The 25,322-nt window shown below is 31.6% G+C and overlaps 1 protein-coding gene across 4 annotated transcripts in view; it reads right to left on the minus strand.

The window, feature by feature from the left end:
- Positions 1-25,322, minus strand: part of LOC114325539 (pantothenate kinase 3) — a 187,916-nt gene that overhangs the window by 33,747 nt on the left and 128,847 nt on the right. For all 4 annotated transcript variants that reach the window (XM_028273611.2, XM_028273612.2, XM_028273610.2 and 1 more), the window contains one exon: positions 665-838. In XM_028273611.2, the coding sequence (XP_028129412.1) occupies positions 665-838 (174 nt within the window). The remainder of the gene's footprint in view (positions 1-664; positions 839-25,322) is intronic.

The raw sequence follows: 25,322 nt of genomic DNA on the forward strand, positions 1-25,322 counted from the left end.
AAAATGCAACAAAATTTGTCGACCGTTTAGAAAGAGCTGAATGCGAAATGCAAAGATTGGAGATTAGCTAGTAGATGGAAAGAAACGATGATAGAAAAAACATATTGATACAACGAAAGCGGATTGATGGCACTCTAAAAGAAATTAGTTGTCCAGACGCAACATTTTATAATCGGCAGCGTCGATCACGCTGACCAAATGACTAATCTCTATGACTTAGACAGGAGGAGTACCAAATGGTGGAATGGAAAAAGGTTTTTTTTTTCGACTGCTAATGATGACAGTCTTCAAGAGCTTTATCATATAAACTGAGTCTTCAAATATAAAAATGACATTAATTGATTTTGTTATCAAGTTGGCAGAATTGCTAATTAGTGGAGGTACATCAGAATAATCACACAAAAGAACAAGGAAGCAAGGCCGCATTTAAATTGAAGTATTGCATTAATATTGGTGATTATCTTTCAATGAGAAAAGGTAGGAGGAATAGTTGTGTTCGCTGTAAAAATCTTAAAATTGTTGCTCAAGCAACTATTAACCGATAAATACAGAAAGAAAAGTTTAACTCTATAAAACAAGTAAATGTAAAGTTTTCCCAAATATGTATTGCACATTATACCTTATATTATACGTTCTCTATGCCTGTATATACAAACGTACTTACCCGCCTGAAATCTTCTTCAAATTTGTACGCTCCTCCGCCAGTGGCGGATACTGTGGTTACTAGTTTTGCCATACCTTTGTATTTCGCCAGACTAAGAAAATTTTTCATTCCACTCGTTGGGAACCTAATAAAATGTAATGTGCCTAATATACCTCGTATTTTTACGTTATCCATCTAAAATAAAACAAATATATATTTAGCCTACTTTTTACTTTAATATAAGTATAAAAATGGTTCGCACACAATAGATATAAGATCTACCAAGTAAAACGTAAATAAATAATCAACTGACTATTTCAGGAAAAAAAAAGTGCCGGAATAAAATATGGAGTATTCCCATCTCGGCTTGCTATAATCCTTTAGTCCTTTATGACACCCCAGGTACATTTTAAAAACCCCCCAGGTCGGCTCAAAGATTAACAGGTAGGTATTTCAGGTAGATTAACAGGTAGGGAAAATTTCTTATTAACATAGAAAAACATTCTAGCCTCAATACTATTTCCTTCAATATTGTACAGAAATTTTGGGTTCTTTGCGAATTTAGGAAATAGTTTTTCTTGGTTGGAAGTGTTGGCCGTGGAATCGATTTCGCTACTGATACACAGGATAAAGCTTGGTTAGATGTTTGAGACATATTGACTATTAGCGCAATGATTTTATTAATACAAAAGTTAATGAATACAACAATAATATGTATGTTATCGCAACTTGAATATGTTAAAATATTATCACATTATGATAATTTCTAATATTAGTTTTTATTTTTATTGGGTTATGTATAATTATATATCTATTTACTAAAGTTATTATATAAATGTATTTTTTTTCATTAAGATATAAAATTACTTGATAGTAACAATTAATATCCCATGAGCCGAGCTGGTATATTTTATATCGGGCAGTTTTAATCTTTGCGCCGACTTGGGACATTTTTAAAAGACGTACCTGTTTTTTGGGCCGAGATAGGCACTGCCCTAAAATATTGATGATTTTTTTTTATCTTGATCTCTTTTTTTCTAAACTAAATTCCACTAAGTGATGCAGTGCACGTAAAGAACTATTTAGTTGTTAAAGATGTTTAAAATTTATCTACTTGTTCCATACTAACAGTATATTATTAAAATCACTTTATCACTTTTTCTATTTGCTCGATTATTAGTTTTTATTGTATAGTAAATAAATTATTGCAATCACTAAATATATAGATAGTAAAAAAAAATCCTATTAATTAAATTAATGAATAATTTACTCCATTATACCAGAAACTCTACTCTACCAGGGTGTCCAGAAACTCTACCGACAAATGAAGACAGGAGATTCCTCAGGGGCTAGAGCTCTTTGAAGATGGCGTCTTGTAATTAGTTTTTCCTAAATACCTCCAGAACGCTTCTAGTTAGACAAACGAAAATTGGTACATATATTTATCTTCCAGAGATAAATCGATTCCATCCATTGTGAATTTCTAGTACCAGTCATAGGTGTCCGTTTTGGGTGGCGCAACGGTTATTTTATTGCATAACTTTTTTGTCTTTAACTTTTAAGGATTTTTGATACTGGATTAATAAATTGTGAGATATTCTAGTACTAAAAGGTACTCTTTATTTAAGTCGGTAGGACACACCGTTTTCTAGTAAAATCGATTTGAAAAATTTTCGTTTCCTGAGTTTGAAAAAAAATTGAATTTTGTTTTTAAAAAGCGATGTATTTTACCAACTTAAAGCAAGAGTAACTTTTAGTACGAGAATACCTCATAATTTAATAATTTAGTGTCAAAAATTCTTAAAAATTGAAGACAAAAAAGATATGCGATAAAATAACCGTTGACCTACCCAAAACGGACTCATATGACCGTTACTAGAAATTCGCAATTAATGAAATCGATTCATCTCTGGAATATAAATACGCACACCCAAACTTATATGAAATCATCTGATATTTCTTATTATTTCGCGCGAATTTAAAAAAACAAACACACGAAGTCAAACAATATTTATTTTAAAGCAATTTAATAACAAATACATAACAATTAAATAAAACAATAAAGTATTTAACAAACAAATTGAAACTACTTGTTTTAAAGTCAATAGCATAAACAATTTCAATGTAAAACGAATAATGTTTAAATTATTTTTATTTATTTTTTTTGTTTTTTTTTTTATAGTCAGTGTTATCACCTCTACTCGTTATGAAAGCTTGTTTGCGTGGGCACGCTCCTCATCAAATTATCAACATTTTTTTGTGGTAGGTTGCTTCATTCTTCAAGAGCAGCTTGTACTAGCAGTGCGGTGTTTTGTGGATTATCTCAGCGAGCTCTAATTGGAAGCAATTAATTATATCTCTATCAAACAAGGGATACCTTCTGCTTTAATGATGCCTCTAGTCACTCTAATGGTATGTGGAGGTCCATTATCATGCATGGAAATTAAATTTTCGCACCTCTCCAGAGTCTAACTACAGGTTATCAACATACCTGTGAGCAGTTAAAGTGTATTGAATGAAAATTATAGGAGTTTTTTTACGGATCACAATTCCTCTCCATAACATTACACTTCCCCTTGTATATTTGTGAACAGATCTGACAGTTTTCGTTCTTGCTTGTCTTCCTCGACCTCTAAGTACACGATTTCGTGGGTCATTTGATTTTACACAAATCCTGACTTTTTCTGAAAATAGCTTATTTTGTCAATTCCCAATGTTCCAGTTTTGGTGGTGAAGACACCAATTTAGGCGATTAATCTTGTGCTGCCTGGATAACTCGAGAACACATAACTGTCTCCTGCTGTATGCTTCTTGACACGAACTCTTCTTCTTATCGTTTCAACTGAAACAACTACAACTGTAGCTTCCAAAAGCTGCCTTTGGAGCTGAAGTTGAGAAATGGGTAGGTGTCTTCCAGCTGATTGGACAATTAAACGATCGTGGCGTGCCGTTATTACTTTTTGGCGACTTTCTCTTGCTTTATTTTTGAGCTTCCTAGTTCCTGTTACCTAGCATAGGTTTTGGACAGAACGCCCTGTATTAGTGATGTAACGAATGTCATTTTTTGAACATTCGCGAATACGAATGCGAATATCTGCTACCGACATTCGCCAATGCGGATGCGAATGCGAATATTCAGTTTTTATTAAATTTGTTTATATTTTTGTAATGTTTCCTAAATTTGTAATGAAAAGTTAATAATTTATATTTAGTGTAAATTAATCTGAATCTTAAGCTTTATTACATAATACCAAATAATGAAAAAAAGTGAAGGCTGATAATGTGATTATACAAGTTTAAGTTCTATCTATCTATTGCCCTTCATTTTTCCAAAGTTGAACGTAGGCCTCCCCCTTATTTTTCCACTCTTCTCGGTTCAGTGCTGTGTATCTTTTTAGGTCATCCGACCATCTCGTCTGTGGTCTGTCTCTTCCTCTTTTGTAGTCCTAAGGTCTTCAGTGAGTTATCGCTTCATTCCATCTTCCCCGCATGTTTGAGGTTAAGTTACCTTTTCTTAATAAAAAAAGATGAGAAGTGAATATATTTTGATTTTATTAACCTAAAATTATCTTAAAATTATTTTTTTTCTGGTTTTCATATTCGCAAAACATTCGCACAAATTTTGCGAATGCGGATGCGAATGCGAATATGCAAAAACATGCGAATATTCGCGAATGCGAATACGAATATTCGCTACATCACTACCCTGTATTACGCCTAGCTCTACAGCTATGTCGCTCTGAGAACATTACTTGCTCCACAAGACCAATAATCTTTCCCCATTGTAAGTTCTATAACCCCACATGAGGCATATTTTCGTTTTTGAACGCAAAAGTTAGTTTATTTATTTTCGTTCAATTTGCAACTCAAGCAAATAAGCTATTCCGTACCGAGCTGTACTATCTGATTGTCTTATTGATTTGTTTATTTTCAATAAAAACCCTTATTCTTCGCAACAATAAAAAGTTTTTTCAAAAGAAATAAATATTGCTTTGAAATACATGGTGATTGCATATAAGTTTGGGTGTGTGTAAACGTACCAGTTTTCGTTTTTCTAAAGTTTTTTTTTGAAATTTTTTTTTGATATTCAAAAAACGAAAAATTTTTACATCGATTTTTCTAGAAAACGGTTTATCCTATCGACTTAAAGAGTACCTTTTAGTAATATGATACCTTACATTTTAATAATCCAGACTCAAAAATGCTTAAAAATTAAAAACAAAAAAGTTATGAGATAATATAACTATTGCCCTACCCGAAACAGACGACTATGACCGGTCCTAGAAATATGCAATGGATGGAATCGATTTATCTCTGGAAGATAAATACATGTATCAATTTTAGTTTTTTAAAAACTAATTACCAGACGCCGCCCTCATCAAATAGCTCTAGCTCCTTTAGGAAGCATTTTCGGACTAGAAGAATTAGGTTAAATGGTCTTAAAATTATCTGAGGAATTTCCTGTCTTCGTTTGTCGGTAGAGTTTCTGGACACCCTGTATAAGTAACTGTTATCCAAAAATATTCAAAAACTGAACTAAATAGCCACCTCGTTCATTGCTGATGACGACATCGCTGTGAACTAATGTTTACATCTACTGCACAGCTATGTGAATAAACTTTAGGAACATCGATTCTTCTTATTGTGCAATTATCATTTATTATAATATTATATTGTGAAATTATACAATTTGGAAGAAAGTGGTGTAACAAGGGTTTTTTAATGGCACAGATAGACATGCATATACCATTGGAAAGATATGGTTAAATATATAACTTCTCTCCAAATGTTTTTAGATGTTTGATCATATAGTTATGAAAATTAAATTTAAGTTTCAGATTACACGAAAAACAATGTAGAAAAGAGCCAAAAATGTATAAAATAATATGTTGTTGAGGAAGAACAGAAAATGTGGGAATTAGATAGTTTTATACAAAAAACAATACAAGTTATTATTAACTTAGGAAAGACGACAGTTCATCAGATTCTTTGAGTTCGTATAGAAATATTTATTAAAACGTATTACATCACATAAGTATTTAGTATACATATCTAAATGTTAATATACAATACAAAATACATACAAAAATATTTTGCAAATATTCTTGAAATCAAAATATTGGGTTGATTATTTCATTCATAGGAGATTCTGGCCAATAGAAAGCTACAGAAATCTAAATTAAATTGATAATTTTTGATTATTTCATTCATAGGAGATTCTGACCAATAGAAAGCTACAGAAATCTAAATTAGACTGATAATTTTTGATAATTTCCCGTCGTCAAGTATATTACGTCAGATGCCCTTCGTTGCTACGAAAAAATACATTCAGTGACATTAATGACAATTAATGTTTTAAAAATTATAAAAGTGATGACTTTCAACCGTAAAATATTTATAACAACTGTGTGTTTAATTGTAGTAATTTGTATTTACATAAATAAATTACAATAAAATTTTGATTTTGAACAGTTTTATTCATGAAATAATCGCAACAAATTGCACTCGATCTCTAAAATTAATATAGAATTTTAGAGCTCTTGTGCAATTACTACTGATTATTTCATTCATAGGAGATTCTGACCAATAGAAAGCTACAGAAATCTGAATTAAATCGATAATTTTTGATAATCTCCCGTCGTTAAGTATATTACGTCAGATGCCCTTCGTTGCTACGAAAAAATACATTCAGTGACATTAATGACAATTAATGTTTTAAAAATTATAAAAGTGATGACTTTCAATCGTCAAATATTTATAAAAACTGTGTGTTTAATGGTACTTACATAAATAAATTACAATAAAATTTTGGTTTTGAACAGTTTTATTCATGAAATAATCGCAACAAATTGCACTCGACCTCTGAAATTATCTCTCTCGCCTTCGGCTCGTGAAATTAAAGCTGTCAAAGTGTCACTCGGGAAAAATTCAATAATTTCAGAGCTCTTGTGCAATTACTACTAATTATTTAATTCATAGGAGATTCTGACCAATAGAAAGCTACAGAAATGCAAATTAAGGTGATAATTTTTGATAATATCCCGTCGTTAAGTATATTACGTCAGATGCCCTTCGTTGCTACGAAAAAATACATTCAGTGACATTAATGACAATTAATGTTTTAAAAATTATAAAAGTGATGACTTTCAATCGTCAAATATTTATAAAAACTGTGTACTAATTTGTACTTACATAAATAAATTACAATAAAATTTTGCTCTCGTGACACTTTGACATAACTGTCAAAGTGTCACTCGGGAAAAATTCAATAATTTCAGAGCTCTTGTGCAATTACTACTGATAATTTCCCGTCGTCAAGTATATTACGTCAGATGTACTTCGTTGCTACGAAAAAATACATGCAGTGACATTAATGACAATTAATATTTTAAAAATTATAAAAGTGATGACTTTCAACCGTTAATATTTATAACAACTGTGTTTAATTGTACTAATTTGTACTTACATAAATAACTTACAATAAAATTTTGGTTTTGAACAGTTTGATTCATGAAATAATCGCAACAAATTGCACTCGATCTCTAAAATTAATATAGAATTTTTGCCCTCGTGACACTTTGACATAATTTCACTCGCCTTCGGCTCGTGAAACTAAAACTGTCAAAGTGAGACTCGGGAAAAATTCAATAATTTTAGAGCTCTTGTGCAATTACTACTGATAATCTCCAATTGTTTTTTTCATGCATAATTAAAGATACATATATCGCTAATCAATCATAATATTATTATGTTCTACCAACGTCTACCAAATTAGTAAATTTATAGCAGTTTCAATTGTACTATGACCTTTAGCATGGTAAGTAAGGAAGGCAAATATAGCAAGCTTGGGTCGAATTACAATGTAAATGTTTACAGAAATTATTAAAATATTTTGTCTACTAGGTAAGTATTTTGCATATTTATACAGGGTGTTTCATTGGGAAACGGAAATACTTTAATGGTGAATAGAGGTCACCGAGCCGGTTCTAGATATAGTACATTTTTGCCCTACCGACTTTTATAACCGAGTTACAGGGTGTTTTATCGATTTTGCCCATTTCTTTCCTAAGCCATAACTTTGGAACCACCCTGTATATTTTCTTGATATTTGGTACACATATGTCTCATTCAAAACCCAAACGACCGACATACTAACCATAAGAAAAATCCAGGTCCCGATTATCAAAAAATTATAAAGTAATTGTGACCTTAAAACAACACCCTGTATATTGAAATTTTGAAAATCTGTTTGCATATTTGAAAAGAGCACAAAAAAGTAAGTTTAATGGTTCGCTTCAATTTTTCGGCCAGACAATTTTATGACTTTAATTTTGAAATTATATTGAATTTTTTAAGAACTTTGACATTAAAAAGCAGATATTATTAACGTTTAGTTATAAATTATTAAAGTTAATGAATAAATACTCATTTTAAAAATAATCAATACTTATTTACCACATTGGAACGACCCAATTACTAATGACAAGCAAAATCCAGGTCCGGATTAAGAAAAAAATACAAAGTAATTGTGACCTTGAACCAACACCCTGTATATTGAAATTTTAAAAATTTGTCTGCGCATTTTAAAAGAGCATGAAAAACTGTGATTAAAGGCTTATTTTAATTTTTTCGCCGTTGATTTAATTACATCAATTTTGAAATTATATTGACATTTTAATGAACTCCGAGATTAAAAACCAGGTATTGTTAACGTTTAATAATAATTTAATGTTAATGAATCAATACTTATTTTAAAAATACTTAATACTTATTTACTACGCTGGCTTCATAAATTCTCTGGATTTGTAGCTATATGCACATCATTAAAAATTAGAATTGCGAGAATTGGGATATTTTAATGATTTAGTAAAGAATTAAAAAAACTGCTATATCTAATAAAAAAAATTCGTTTAAACAATTCAACAATTTAACATAAATTAAAAATATTTGAACTATAACAGTTGCTCAAAATGTCCGCCATTTTGTTCGATGCATTTCCTTGCTCGTTTTAAAATATTTCGAATTGATTTTTTAAGTACATTGGGATTGTTCTTCATTTTTCTGGTAGCTTTTTGTGACCTTGACAGAATTAATCAATATGATTTCAAAATTGCCGTAATTAAATTATCTGCGCAAAAATTTGACATGCACCTTTTAACGCAGTTTTTATGCTCTTTTAAAATACACAAACAAATTTTCAAAATGTCAATATACAGGGTGTTGTTTCAAGGTCACAATTACTTTATATTTTTTCTTAATCCGGACCTGGATTTTTCTTGTCATTAGTAATTGGGTCGTTCCAATGTGGTAAATAAGTATTGATTATTTTTAAAATTAGTATTTATTCATTAACTTTAATAATTTATAACTAAAAGTTAATAATATCTGCTTTTTATGTCAAAGTTCTTAAGAAATTCAATATAATTTCAAAATGGAAGTCATAAAATTGTCTGGCCGAAAAATTGAGGCGAACCATTAAACTTACTTTTTTGTGCTCTTTTCAAATATGCAAGCAGATTTTCAAAATTTCAATATACAGGGTGTTGTTTTAAGGCCACAAATACTTTATAATGTTTTGTTAATCCGGACCTGGATTTTTATGGTTAGTATGTCGGTCGTTTGGGTTTTGAATGGGACATATGTGTACCAAATATCAAAAAAATATACAGGGTGGTTCTAAAGTTATGGCTTAGGAAAGAAATGGGCAAAATCGATAAAACACCCTGTAACTCGGTTATAAAAGTCGGTAGGGCAAAAAATGTACTATATCTAGAACCGGCTCGGTGACCTCTATTCACCATTAAAGTATTTCCGTTTCCCAATGAAACACCCTGTATAATTGAAGTCTATATTTAACTTTTCCATATAGGCCTGGATCCGGCGTACCAAAAAAAGATTATTAATAGCAAGCTGAAAATTTGTTAATAGCTTAACGGTGTCTAGTCGGACAAACTTTGATGTATGGAAACACTGGAAAATGCAAAGTTTTAATTGTGGAACGTGATTTTAATTGTGGAACTTGTCATCTTGCCAAGTTTATGATTGTGAAAACTAGAAACTAGCAGTTTGTTTTTTTATTTAATAGCAAACAAACTTTATATAATATATGAAAAAAATGTTTGTCCGACAAATATGTTGGGCATTTTAATAAGTCTGACAAGAAGAACATTTCAAATGATAGAAATTATGTTGGTGATAAATAGCAATCTGATTTTGCACGAGTGTTTAATGAAAGGGTAACAAATCAATTGGAAGTTCTGTCCGACAAAATAAATGGGGCGTTTTCGTAATCTGATGTTCGAAACCTGTAACCTGTTCCACAATTAAAACTTCCCCTGTTCCAGTGTTCCCGTACCTACATCAAAGTTTGTCCGACTAGACACCGTTAAACTATTAACAAATTTTCAGCTTGCTATTAATACACTTTTTTTGGTAGATACGCGGGATCCAGATCTACTAGAATTGAGCGAGGATTAGACAGGGCGACACCACCCACCCACAACTATTTACTGCAGTTCTGGAATATGCATTTAAAAAACTGGATTGGGATTTAAAAGGGGAATAAATATGATGGTGAATATCTGAGCCACTTGCGCTTTGCACATGACATTGTCATTATAGCTGAGAGTTTAAATGAAGCTCACAAAATGATGGAATAACTAAAACAGGCAAAAGAACAATTGATTAGTCATGAACATAGACTTCCAAAAAACAAAATAGATGACCATTTTAGTTCCAATAGTCCAAGTAATGAAGCTTAAACTAGGACAAAACCTCGCAATTTTTACAGAACGGATCGATTTGCTTGAAAATTTAAGAATAACTAGTGGATAGGCTAAGGATCAAAATCTATATGATGCCGAAAGGCGCTTTTACCATGGGGGTGGTTGCCACTCCACCTCGGGGGTGGTTGCCACTCCACCTCGGGGGTGGTTGCCACTCCACCTCGGGGGTGGACATTTTTTATTTTGTTTTGACCGCAAAAGTTTTTAAAAACATCCATTCTCAGCAAAAAACGTTCTATAAATTTTTTTGATAAAATTAATTGTTTTCGATTTATTTGCCATCGAAAGTGTTAGTTTTATACCAAAAAGATTAATGTTTTAATTAGTTTTCTGCTAATAACTCAAAAAGTTTTCGTTTTATCAAAACAACTTTGCTTAACAAAAATGTACCTTTTGAAAAAATAAACAAAACAGTTCTTTTTAATTTTCTTTAAGACCAATAGTAATCAAGCTATACTTTATTATATGTTAGCTCTTGTTCGTCAAATGCTAGATATTGTAGCTTCAAAGTCAAAAGACGAGAAAACTATGCATTTTTCGAGGATAACTTGTTCAAACTAATTTAAAGTATTTAAAAATATCTATCTCCAGGAATAAAAAAAATCTCTAGGTCAAAAATTAAGTGACTTGTAATAAAAAGAATGTCAGTCCCTATTTTTTTTTCAGCGAAAAAGTGATCGAAAAAACCCCCTAATCACCACCCTAATTAAAATTAGTCATTGACCTTATTTGGTCTTCTTTATTTGTGTATTCTTAATAGGTTCTAAAAGTTTGACCAGCTAAAATGATTAGTTAAAAAAATGGAGTTAAAAGCGAATAACGAGTTTTTGTAGTTTGGTAAAAAATGCCCTTTTCTTCAGAATAGAAAGATTAGCATCAGAGATACGAAGAAATATTTGAAAATAAAATTGTAGCTTATTTAATTCTCAAGAACCTGGTTTGCAAATTTTTTTTTACGGTACAAATTGTGTGAGCTATTGACAATTAAAACTTGTAATAACATTCAAAAACCACCTTTACCAACCCTTTCATAGTCACCTCTTTTTGTAATTGAGGATTTTAAAAAGATTTAATAACAATAACCTGGTAGATTTTGTAAAAACCTACAAAATTCTTTTTTACCAAACTTTCTAAGATAGAAAATAAAAAAGTTACGGTTAAAAAATCAATATATTTTTTTGAAAAAAAAAGGAGAAATCTAATTGGAAGCATAATAGTGTAAGTTAGCGGTGTTTTTAGTCATTGGCCTTATTCACTCTTCTTTATTTATGTATTATTAATAGATTCTAGAAGTTTGATTGGCTTATAATGATTAGTTTTTAAAAAACTGGATATAAAAGCGAATAACGAATTTTTGAAGTTTGGTAAAAAATGCCATTTTCTTTAGAATAGAAAGATTAACATCAAAGATTCGAAAAAATGTTTAAATATGAAATTTTAGGTCATTTAATTCTCAAGAAGATGGTTTGAAAACATTTTTTCTACGGCAAAAATTGAGTGAATCGTAAATGAGTATATCGAAAAACATTGATTTTTTCGCTATAAAACTAACGAACTTTCGATAGCGAATAAATCGAAAACTATTAATTTTATCAAAAAAATGTATACAACATTTTTTGCTTAGAATGAATGTTGTTATCAACTTTTGCGGTTAAAATATATTAAAAAATTTCCTCCCCCGAGATGGGGTGGCAACCACCCCCATGGTAAAAGCGCCTTTCGGCATCATATAGATTTTGATCCTTGGACTATCCCACTACTTATTCTCAAATTTTCAAGTAAATCGATCCGTCTGCGAGGATCGCAGATTAATAAAAATTGCGAGGTGAGGTACAAGCTTCGGTTCCTGGACTACGAAACTACAAGTGATGTTATTAGAGTAGGTGGCCACGAAGTACATCAGGTTTTTAGCTATATCTATTTAGGGCATGAAATTAGAATAAGAAAAGACAATCAAACTTGTGAGATCCAGCGTCGTTAGACTTGAGATGGGCAGCATTTGGCAAGATGCGACATATTCTAAAAGGAACGCTACCGATTTGCTTGAAGAAAAAAGTTTACGACTAATGCATACTGCCGGTAATAACAAATGGTTTCCAAACCATAATTTTGACTAAATATTTTGAAAATAAATTGAGAATAACTCAAAGAAAAATGGAAAGAGCAATGTTGGGAATAACAAGGAGAGATACGGTACCAAATAGGATAGTGAGAGTGAGGACTAAAGGGACAGATATCATGCCGCCGAGAGGGATGAGCGGGCCCCGGTAAGAAGTGAAGAGCGGGCCCCCGGCAAAAAGTGAATTGCGGAAAAAATTGTTTAATTTTTATAGAAATACAATTATAAAATAATAAGAAATATTTCAAATATAGCTTTTATTAAATGTTTTTGATTGGCACAGTTGTCTACAATTTTCGAAAAATGGCTTGATTTTACCAAATCATTCTCAATACACAAAGTTGCTAGGCCAGTTAACCCATCCTCTTTCATTGTAGATCTCATAGCATTGTTATGCGAGAAAGAAAATTAAAAGATCTTTTCCTTTCTGCGACTAACACCGGTAATGTGCAAAATATTCTTGACGCTATATAACAACGTTAGAAAATAATGATTCCAATTTGGGATGTTTAAGTAAACCTATTGGAGAAAGTTGAGATTCACAAATATTATACTTTGTATATCGCTCTATCGTCTTCTTTATAAAACTCACGCAATATATAAATTTTTTTCTTAATATTGTCTTTATCTTCATCTCGGACTATCCATAAAATGTTAAATAGTGAATGAATGTAAATTGCCACATTATTCTTCTATTAAGTCGCTTAAAATACAATCTATGACAATATTAAATATTTCATTGCGAATTATTGCGTCGGCCTCAAAATATTATCAGTCGCACTACGCCCTATATTTCAAAATAGAGGTAAAGGTCATATTAAATATAGCCGAGTATTAACTAAACGCATTATGCACATAAAGTGAGAATCAAAAACGGGAAAAATTACGTCTTTGGTCTGGTGGACGCCGGGCCCCTTACATCGCCGGGCCCCGGTAAAATGTACCGGCTGTACCCCCCTCTCGGCGGGCCTGGATATCATAGAAAAAATTGTACAAGCCAAATGAGATGTGCTGGACATGGAGACGTAGAGAAGATAAAAGACACCGATGTAGGCCACCAAAAAGATGGATGGATAACTTGAGAAAAACACTGGGAAATTAGATACAGAAGGCACAAGATCGAGGACAATGGAAGAATATGGAGGAGACCTATATCCAACAGTGGATGCAACAGGTTGAGGAATGATGATGATGACGTATAAGTAAACGTCTTGTAAAACTCAGAAATAAAAGATTAACAATACTGACAAGCGGTTAAAGTTCTTAAATTATACAATTCGTTATACAACTGTCTAGTTAATTTCATTCTTTTTTCCTATTTTTTTTTAGTTATTGTTTTGTTGTTTTAAATTAATCATCGACAACATCTCATCCTGTATAAATAGAAGTCCGTTTTTAATTGTAAACAAGGTTTTTAGACACGACATTTCTTAATTTATTCGAAATGAAGTGAAGTCATAACAATTAATGTTTATTTTATATTAATTGTACGAGACAGACAGTTGTAATAAAACACGTGGAGATAAATTTTCCTAAAAAAGTTGCTTTATTTTAGTGTAGACCAGTAGGATCTGTTTTTAGGTGGATGTGAGAGGTGGCATTCAGATTTTTGCGGATAAAGTTAGGTGATAACTTCGTTAATAATAATTGATTTATGCTCCTTCTCAAATATGCCCGAAACATTAATAAAAAAAATAAAATATTTAAAAATTTCAAAAAATTTCGTTTTTTTTTTCTACTTTTTTTGCTTATAACTTAAAAACTATTCATTTTAGAACAAAGTCCTATAGGAATAAAACAAAGATAATTAAATTTTCTATCAGATGCGATTGGTTAAAAATGTCTTAATTTACCACCCTTGCTTCAAAATAGCAATAAATGTAAAATAAGGGGGCAAAACAAGCCTGTCCTTATTTAATGATTTTCCATCACTTAGGTTACACTTGGAACCTTCCTAATTCGCTTAGAAAATTTTTGTAATGTGCTAAAACCGTACACCAAATTTCATTAAAATTGACTTACTAGATTTTGCATAATAATTTTGCAACCTAAACTTTTTTTAAAAAATTAAAATTTTTTAAAATCTTATAAACAAATTAGTGCTGTGGCCAGGAGGGGGTGCTACGGGCTCCTTTATTTAGATGGACTTACCCAAGTTTTTTTTATGTATTTTGACCCGTAGAACACGAATTTTTTGGGTAACAGTTGATCCGGATGTCGATAAGATTGTTATAAACAAAGAACTTGAGGAATTATATAAAATTGATTTTTCGCAAAATAAAACTTTTTTTGTATTTCTTGGGTAATTCTAAGCAAAAAATGTTCTTGCAAGTTTTTTCGTAGGTTGCATAGTTTCGAGATAAACGCGGTGGAACTTTCAAAAAATCGAGAAATTGCAATTTTTGAACGCGAATGACTTTTGATTAAAAAATAAAATAGCAATTCTGCTTACAGCATTTGAAAGTTTAAGTCAAATTATACCGGTTTTACTTATTTGCATTGCTAAAAATTAATTTTTTTATTATTAAACAAAGCTATTTGTTTATAAGCCAAAAAATTGTTTATACATTTAAAACATTGCTGGAGCCCCTTAAATAATCCGATTTTAATTCTGTAAAGTGTATTAGATAGGTAGAGCACCTCTTTATATGTAAAAAAATTAGCCAACTTCTAAACGGTCTACTTTTTGTTCAGAAAGATTTTAAAAAAATTGAAATTTTTTAAAAACATTTAGATTGCAAATTTATTATGCAAAATTTATTAGGTCGATTTTAATGAAATTTGGTACACGATTTAAGTATGTTACAAAGAATTTCCTAAGCGAATTACTAAGGTTCTAAGTGCCACCAAAGTGGTTAAAAAATATTGAATAACAACAGACTTATTTTGCCCCCTTATTTTGTATTTATTGCTATATTGCAGAAAAGGTAATACCTTAAGACATTTTTTACCAGTCGTATATCATACAAAATTCAATTATATTTATTTTATTTCTCTACGACTTTGTTCCAAAACGAATCGTTTTAAAGTTATAAGCAAAGAAAGCAGAAAAAAATCGATGTTTTTCGAAATTTTTAAATATTTTAATTTTTTTATTAATGTTCCGGGCATATTTGAGAGGGAGCATAAGTCAATTATAATTATTGAAGTTGTCACTTAACTTTATCTGCAAAAATCCGAATGCCACCTCTCACATCCAAATATAGACGTTTTTTCGCAGATCCTTACTGGTCTAGTGGTAAAATATGATAATTATTTGTAAACCATTTACAACAATATCGTTTTTACAAACGAAAAACGTAATTTTTTAAGAGGTGAAGTTTTCGATCCTAATAGCATTATTAATAATATTTAGAAAATATTAAAATATTACTAAAAGATTTTTAAATCGAAAACTTATTGGTCCATTTCCTTGGTAACACCTCCAAGGCTTCTAAAATTTGCAAGCCAAATGGATGCTGAAGCGAAGAAGACAAGAGGGAATTCAAAAAACTTACAATTCACGACCCCGTCTGTTCAGCTGGTAAATTCCAACAGAAAATAAAATAAAGACCAATAAAAAATAAAATAAAAATTTTATTTTTAATTCAGTTGCAATGCGAAGGCAAAACAATCTTACTTTTCAATTAGAATACGGAGCGCAGTCCAGTCCCTTGGAGTTCTCCATGGAGAACAAGCCTACGTTCTTTCCGATGAGGCTCCAATAAGAGCCGAAAATCGCGATTCAAGGGACTGGACTGCGCTCCGTATTCTAATTGAAAAGTAAGATTGTTTTGCCTTCGCATTGCAACTGAATTAAAAATAAAAAATTTATTGTAATTTTTTAATTTTTTTTGTGGGATGCAATTAATTTAAAAATTTCAAAAAACTTCACAGGCATAGTTGAGGCTTTTACAAAACATGTCTATTTTTTATAGACCAGTATCTTGAGTGTAGTGTACATAACTTCAAAATGCATTCTTCTTTTTTTTTTTGAAAAATGCGTATATTTTTTTGGAGATGGTTGCACTATATTCCTAATTTTTTCAGACTTTTCCGTAAGATGCGCCATCTTGAAAAATCCGAAACACTTGTTTTTATGGGGTTTTTGGGAATTTTCTTTATTTTATAGAGTTTAAAACTAAATTCATTTTTTACGTTTTATGTGATTAAAAATTAGCCTTAGCTCAATTTTATCCCCCAACCCCCCTCCCGCACCTCCAAAAACGTCATTTCTTCGTTTTTATTTTTTTAGGAGGGATGCAATTAATTTAAAATTTTTAAAAAATTCACACGCATATTTGAGACTTTTACAAAAACATGTTCATTTTTTACATTACCTCAAAATGCATTTTTAGTTATTTTATTTTAAAAAATTCTAAGTTAGTCTAATTTTTTTCGGTGCTGATTTCTCATAACGTGTCCCAGATACTGCAATTTTATGCTTTTGATGGTAAACACAATCTCCGGTTCCTTCTTCATTCTTCGTAGAACTTCCTTGTTCGTGATTCTTGCTGCCCATGTTATTCTCAGCATTCTTCTATAAAGCAGTGTTGCCAATTTGCCAACCGCTGAGTAAGCTTTTTCCCTCAACTTACCTTAAAAATTCCCACTTTTATGAAAAAATTCCCTCCTTGTTTACAAAATCGGAGAAGATTGTTGAATAATATTCAAATTTTTTTTTTTTAATATTTTACAATTTGGACTGGAGCAAAAATTCTCTTTTGAGTAAACTTTTTCCATTTTTTCATTTTTTATGTTGAAAATTCCCTCAAAAAGGGAAATCTCCCTCCGGTTGGCAACACTGCTAGAAAGCCACATTTCAAATGCTTAAAGTTTTTAATAGTGGTGTCTGTAAGCGTCCATGCCTCCGCTCCATACAACAATATAGAGAAAACATAACATCTCAAATGTCTCATTTTTGTATCTAGGGATATGTTGTGGCTTTTTAAGATGGCGCTCATTTTGTTAAAGATCGTTCTTGCCTTTCCTATGCGGCACTTTATTTCCTGTACATTGCTCCACTGCTCATTTATAATAATAGTTTCCAGGTAATAGCAATACTGTGTTACGCGCTCTAGCGTTCCATTAATGATTAATGTATAGATGAGCCCCGTTCTAACGGGGGCCAATGTAACAAAAAAACTACTTTTCCTGTAGTTTTTGTATAGGGAAATGAAAATTGGAAGAGATAGTAGTTGTAAGATGAAATACAAACAGAAGTAGGAATAGAGAGATGGAACTGAATACAGTTAGGCTAGCAGGATATGCAAGAGGATGACTACCTGACACTCAAGGAGAGATTCGGCCAATTTGCATGCCTGTCAACGACAGTAGATCAAAGTAGATAGTGATGATGAGATGACTAGGAAATAAAATATTAAAATAAGAATAGATATACTGAAAATGGATAAAGAAGAACAAATAATGGGCGCCAGGAGAGGATTATCCATCACTCTCCCAGGTATCCTACACTGCTGTAAAATATATTAACTCTGTTAATGTTAAAATGAGGAAATAATAATAAATCATATACAAAACACATAAATATTTATTAAACATAACTACTTATACCAAATTTACAATCAACATGTAGTAGAAATTAACAAACCAAGACACGTTAAATGCTACTAGGAGCACTCCCGAATCATAATTTACAATGTATAAACTTTGGAAATCATGATTTGGGATTTACAATGTATATACATTGTAAATTATGATTTGGGAGTGCTCCTAGTAGCATTTAACGTGTCTTGGTTTGTTTATTTCTGCATCTTGATTGTAAATTTAGTATAGATTTTTCACAACCTCTCGAGTTAAACAAAATGAATACTGTGTGACTATAAAAGGACAAAAAATAACAATAGTTACCTATTTTAATGTAAATGTAATAGCAATAATGTTAAAGATTAAACAAATGAGTACCTCTTATATAGAGGATACAACTTATTGTACATCTAGGTTAAATATCAACCCTTCACGAACGGGGGAGGCACTCTTTGCATAAATAACTGGTGTATTGTAGATATATAGGTATAGGTATAGATGCATAGTTCTAAAATTACTTTAGTATTCATCAGTGACATATTACACGTAACATATGTCCTAAAAGTTTTGGCACAAAATATTTATCGAATTTTTTGTGAATGAAGAAATTTGTTTAAACACTAACTGGTTATCATAAATTAGAACTCAATGATTAACTAAACTATACTATCAAATTATGTGGAGTGGCCTATTCTTCTCTCCTAGACGCAAATTTCTTCGAATGCCTTTCATGAGGTCCTGGGCGGAATTCAGATCAATTTCCCTTAGTTGTTCGTAAATTTGTCGTCTTAATTGTCCTTCATCTTGGGCTTCCCAGCCTCCATGATAAACTTTCCTAGACAGTAAGGCCCAAAAATTCTCTATTGGGCCAGCCTGCGCCAAGTTTCGGGGATTATCGTTTTTTGGGAAAAAAGAGTATTTGGTGTGGTAGAAGGCAGTTTTGGGTATTTCTTAAGTAATATGTAGCAGGTCTGAAGGAGCTGCGCTTGAGAATATTTGGGTCTCTTTCGACATTTAAGACCATTCCTGCTCATTTCCAACGATATCGTACTCTTAAAAGATCGGTATTGACGAGCCAATCTTCTAATTTCCATTCCATTCTGATTTTATGCCCTTCTCGCCAATCTCTCTAACTTCTGTGCAGTGTTAATGCACGTGATCTTCCACATTTTGAAATATTCAGCCAAGGTATTCCCTTCTCGTACTCCGTTATGGTTCCATAAATGGTTCTGCTTGAACTTTTTTCATTCTGAAATGTTTGACAGATTTCAGCTTTGAGTAGGTACCCGCCCAGCCAACTTATAGATACTTTTTCTTATTTCTAATTTATACTACTTCTTAAAGCGAAAACTTCAAAATAAATAAATCTTAACTGATAGTTGACAAAGTAAACAAGCTTTTGTTTTCAAAGGTCACTTGATATTATTTTGTTTTTGTTAAAATTAAGGCTAATGAATTTTGTGCCAAAACTTTTAGGACATACGTTATTATGAACTCACTGAAAAAAGTGTTCTGATGGATTTTCCACCATTCTAACAACATTTTTGCAATACTGAATATATTACGATTATAAAGACTGATCGACTATATGTATCTGTATGTCAAATGTCGTAAGTTATAAGTTAAGATTAACATAAATGTATACACAAAAGATTGAACAAAAAACCGTTAGATTTTTGCAATTTAAACTAAGTAAAATCTATCGAAGTAAATCTTTAAGTTCTCAAAGGTCACGGTTTGATTCTAATCGTTGCGTTCCTTGCAATCACGTGTAGCTCACATGGTAGCATTCAAAATTATAATGGGAGACATTATTAAATGCAAATTAACACATAAAGCCATCACATAGAATAATGATGTACTTTAACAGTATTTTGACGTTTTTCGTAGACTTTATGAAGTTATTGCCTTGCGGAGGTACACTTGCATTATTAATAATTGAAATAATGTCTGCTATGACCTATAATACTCAAGTTTAGGTTTCTAGTTAATTTTTAAGAGAGACACAAATAAAAGATAAGTTTACGTTATATGTATCACTAATAGTCCACAGTACATCGTCCTTTTTGGAAGATGATTACAAAGTCTTAAAAATGGTCTTAACTGCTTCGTTTGAGCGGGTCTATAATTTTCTGAAAAATTTCAGAGTGCAGGTTGGACGCGTTTCCGCGTCCCGCGTCATTAACATATTTACGTTGTCGGACTAACGAAACGCGGCTGAAAATTTGTCGGACAAGAGATTGACAATCTTTATTAATTATGTATAATAGACCAGTAAGGATCTGTTTTTAGGTGGATGTGAGAGGTGGCATTCAGATTTTTGCGGATAAAGTTAGGTGATAACTTCGTTAATAATAATTGATTTATGCTCCTTCTCAAATATGCCCGGAACATTAATAAAAAAAATAAAATTTTAAAAATTTCAAAAAATTTCGTTTTTTTGTACTTTTTTGCTTATAACTTAAAAGCTATTCATTTTAGAACAAAGTCCTATAGGAATAAAACAAAGACAATCAAATTTTCTATCAGATGTGATTGGTTAAAAATGTCTTAATTTATCACCCTTGCTTTAAAATAGCAATAAATATAAAATAAGGGGGCAAAACAAGCCTGTCCTTATTCAATGATTTTCCATCACTTAGGTTACACTTGGAACCTTCCTAATTCGCTTAGAAAATTTTTGTAATGTGCTAAAACTGTACACCAAATTTCATTAAAATTGACTTACTAGATTTTGCATAATAATTTTGCAATCTCAACTTTTTTAAAAAAATTAAAATGTTTTAAAATCTTGCACAACAAAAACTAGAACATACAAAGATTTGTCATTTTTTTTACGTATAAAGAAGTACTCCACCTATCTAATGCACTTTACAGAATTAAAATCGGATTATTTAAGCAGCCTCAGCAATGTTTTAAAGTTATAAACAATGTTTTGGCTTATAAACAAATTAGTGCTGTGGCAGGAGGGGGTGCTACAGGCTCCTTTATTTAGATGGACTTACCCAAGTTTTTTTATGTATTTTGACCCGTAGAACACGAATTTTTTGGGTAACAGTTGATCCGGATGTCGATAAGATTGTTATAAACAAAGAACTTGAGGAATTACATAAAATCGATTTTTCGCAAAATAAAACATTTTTTTTTGTGTTTTTTGGGTAATTCTAAGCAAAAAATGTTCTTACAAGTTTTTTCGTATGATGCATAGATTTCGAGATAAACGCGGTGGAACTTTCAAAAAATCGAGAAATTTCAATTTTTGAACGCGAATAACGTTTGATTAAAAAATAAAATAGCAATTCTGCTGACAGCATATGAAAGTTTAAGTCAAATTATACCGGCTTTAATTATTTGCATTGCTAAAAATTAATTTTTTTATTATTGAACAAAGCTATTTGTTTATAAGCCAAAAAATTGTTTATAAATTTAAAACATTGCTGGGACCCCTTAAATAATCCGATTTTAATTCTGTAAAGTGTATTAGATAGGTAGAGCACCTCTTTATATGTAAAAAAATTAGCCAACTTCTAAATGGTCTGCTTTTTGTTCAGAAAGATTTTTAAAAATTTGAAGTTTTTTAAAAACATTTAGATTGCAAATTTATTATGCAAAATTTATTAAATCGATTTTAATGAAATTTGGTACACGATTTAAGTATGTTACAAAAAAATTTCTTAAGCGAATTACTAAAGTTCTAAGTGCCACCAAAGTGGTTAAAAAATATTGAATAACAACAGACTTATTTTGCCCCCTTATTTTGTATCTATTGCTATATTGCACAAAAGGTAATACCTTAAGACATTTTGTACCAGTCGTATATCATACAAAATTCAATTATCTTTATTTTATTTCTCTACGACTTTGTTCCAAAACGAATCGTTTTAAAGTTATAATCAAAGAAAGCAGAAAAAAATCGATGTTTTTCGAAATTTTTAAATAATTTAATTTTTTTATTAATGTTCCGGGCATATTTGAGAAGGAGCATAAGTAAATTATTATTACTGAAGGTGTCACCTAACTTTATCTGCAAAATTCCGAATGCCACCTCTCACATCCAAAAATAGACGTTTTTCCGCATATCCTTACTGGTCTATAAGTACTTTAAATTGAAAATTAAGAGTTTTGTAATAACAAAACTACCGCGCTAGGTGACATCTTGCGGGTGACTGACTCTACGATTTTGTTATTACAAAACTCTTAATTTTCAATTTAAAGTGCTTATAGTTAATTAATAAAGATTGTCGATCCCTTGTCCGACAAATTTACAGCCGCGTTTCGTTAGTCCGACAAAGTAAATATGTTAATGACGCGGGACGCGGAAACGCCTCCAACCCACACTCTAAATTTTTTCAGAAAGTGGTAGACTCGCTAAAATGAAGCAGTTAAGACCATTTTTAAGACTTTTGTAATCATCTTCCAAAAAGGACGATGTACTGTGGACTATAAAAACAACACATATTAGGAAATCTTTAGCAAAATTTTATCAATTGGCTATATTTTAAAGTGTTCTACTTTAAAATATATAATATATGTCTGAATTGCAGATATAGGTATATGAGATTAAATTGAATTATTAGAAGAATTTTTTACTGAGCAACAACATTTTTGTTTAATTTATTAATATTTTGTATTTTGACAACGTCCGATCTGAACATCGAAACGTTAATAAAATCATTTTTTTTTAGTTAAATTGTGGCTTATTTCCCATTTAGAATAGTTAATTACAAAAATGTCACAAATAAATAGCTTCAGAACAACATGTCTTGTCTATTAGTGCCCATATGTCCGTATATCCATGATTCGTAACAAATGAAAGTCTTCTCCTTTAGATTCGCCTACGGTCTGTTGTCCGATGTCCAATTACAATAAAATCATTTTCCATACATTTCATACATTTCTTTGTTAGAATTGTTAAATTATGTGGTGGTCGCTTTCACTAATCCTTTATATTGTGAAATATTTTTGCAACTTGAATTCGAGTGAAACTATTACATATATCTCACGATTACATATCTCAATATACAAGTAAGTCACATGACGACCTTCATAAAATTAGCACAGGTGTGAATTGATTACTACGATTAAATTCGCAAATCCAGCGAAACATGACCGTACTTCGCTGTTTTTGTAAATAAGGAAGACCATAAAAAAATTATCCCATAAAATAGTTAATTCTATAATAATAATAATAATAATAATAATGACTTTATCCTGTGGGAGTTTTATGTCAGTTCTTCTATCAGGCGCGGCCCCCTGCGAATGGGGGATGCTTTCTGGGTATTCGTAGCGCCAATACCCAGAGAGTAGCAGGAATACTTGCCGTGGAACAAAAACTGACACCTGGCAGTAGGTATAAAATGCACACCCATGAGAATGGAGACTAATAGTTTATGTTTAGGGCCGCTGCCTGGGGATCGCCAGGGCACGTCTGGAGCCGACGCTGGACGTGACAGCATGCGGGACGTCGGTGGCAGGGTGTTGAGGAGGCGGGCCCCTGTCACACAAACAGCTACAGCCCAACAACAAGAACAACAACCACAAGCGAGCCAAACAACAGCAAGAGCTCCACTCGCTGAAGGTGCTGCGCCGGAACATCAGCCGGCGCTCACTCAAGCGGGACGACCGAGGCAGCGCATGAAATGGACTGTGTCCATTAAGGTTGATATGAACCCTTAATTAATTTGTTTCTGATCCTAGAGATGGCTGTACTGTAGCATGTTACTGTGGTAACATTTTCAACTTAATTGTAGATTTCTACATGATGACGCTGTAATAATGTAGAAACCTGAACACTTTTCTGTCCTTACACCCATTGGCTCAATTGGCCCTGTTGCCAAATTGTTTAGACAGTAATTTTATCAAGGCCTAATAACAATGTAATATTAGCAAGAAACATTTAGTCCATGTTGTGATGCCGCTCCCGTCTAAAAAAAATTATGGTTCGGTTTCTCTGCGGATTCCTATTCAGAAATGTTCTCTTTAAGGAAATATGAAGTGCGCAGGGCGAAATTTTTGGCCAGAAATTGTTTAAAAAAATTTTTTTAAGAAATTCAAAAGATCACTCTTTTTGCTCCGGAAAATATTTTTTTAGGTTTTTTGGGCCATTCTAACACGAAATGTATGTTGTCATTTTTCTCAAAAGTTGATAGATTTCGAGTTATGGGCGATTTAAAATCTGAAAAATGCGATAATACGCATATTCGAAGTTTAAAAACTTAGATTTATGTTTATTAATATATCTGAAATAGCCAAGTGCTTGAATTAAAGTTTAAACATTTTTTTTCAAAATTATGAAGAGTAGTCGGTTCTAGCTTAAATTTAGACCGTTCTTTTTAAAATGTATCAAAGAATATATAGTGAGTAGAAGTTTACGGCCCTGTAACGTTTTAGCATAGAATTTTGCGTTCCAACTGAGTAGGTGCTATGGAGGTGCATAGATCTGACAACGTCCGTAGTCACCGTCATCTCACCACCGCCCGCTCTGCGGCCGTAACATCCCTCGTCAACAAGCCTCCTTATAAACGTGACCATCTGTTTCATATAAAAGCTTCCTCTATGAGCTATATTATATTCATTCAATTCGTTGATGTTATTATGCGTCCATCCAATTTTAATGCCGATGCGGCAGGTTCTATTTCAACAATCTTCTATTTTGCACGGGAAAATATTTTTTCAGGTTTTTCGGGTAATACTAAATAAAAAAGTTTGTTTTCATTTTTCTGACAAGTTTACAGTTTTTGAGTTATAAGCGATTTAAAATCTGAAAAATGCGAACATACGCATATTCGAGTTAGAGGCTTGACAACTGATAATTATTATTATTTTTGTAGTTGATAAGTGCCTAAAACCGAAGCTTAAACATTTAATTTTAAGATTTTGCTGGGTAACCGGGGCTTATTTAAAAAATAAATCGTTGTTTTTTACTTGTTAAGTATGCGCGTTAAAAATAAAATTTAATAGTTATTTATGATATAAGTGTTAAAAGTTTAAAAGTACACGTTTAAGGCAGGCATGTGAAAGTTTGCAGAATCAGCGAAGCGAATTCTGCAATTCACATAAGTGCCTTAAAAATGTACTTTTTAACACGTATAATATCATACAATATTTTTTCTACAAACGTCTTATATATCAACAATTATAATTTATTCATTCTCACAATGACAATATAGTATTTTTACTACAAAAACGTTATTACGTAGGTCGAAATTTTTGACGTAAGAGAACTGTCAAAAACATTAGAATGTGACTT

The sequence above is a fragment of the Diabrotica virgifera genome, chromosome 1 (genome assembly GCF_917563875.1).
Source record: "Diabrotica virgifera virgifera chromosome 1, PGI_DIABVI_V3a".
NCBI classification, from domain to species: Eukaryota; Metazoa; Arthropoda; class Insecta; order Coleoptera; family Chrysomelidae; genus Diabrotica; species Diabrotica virgifera.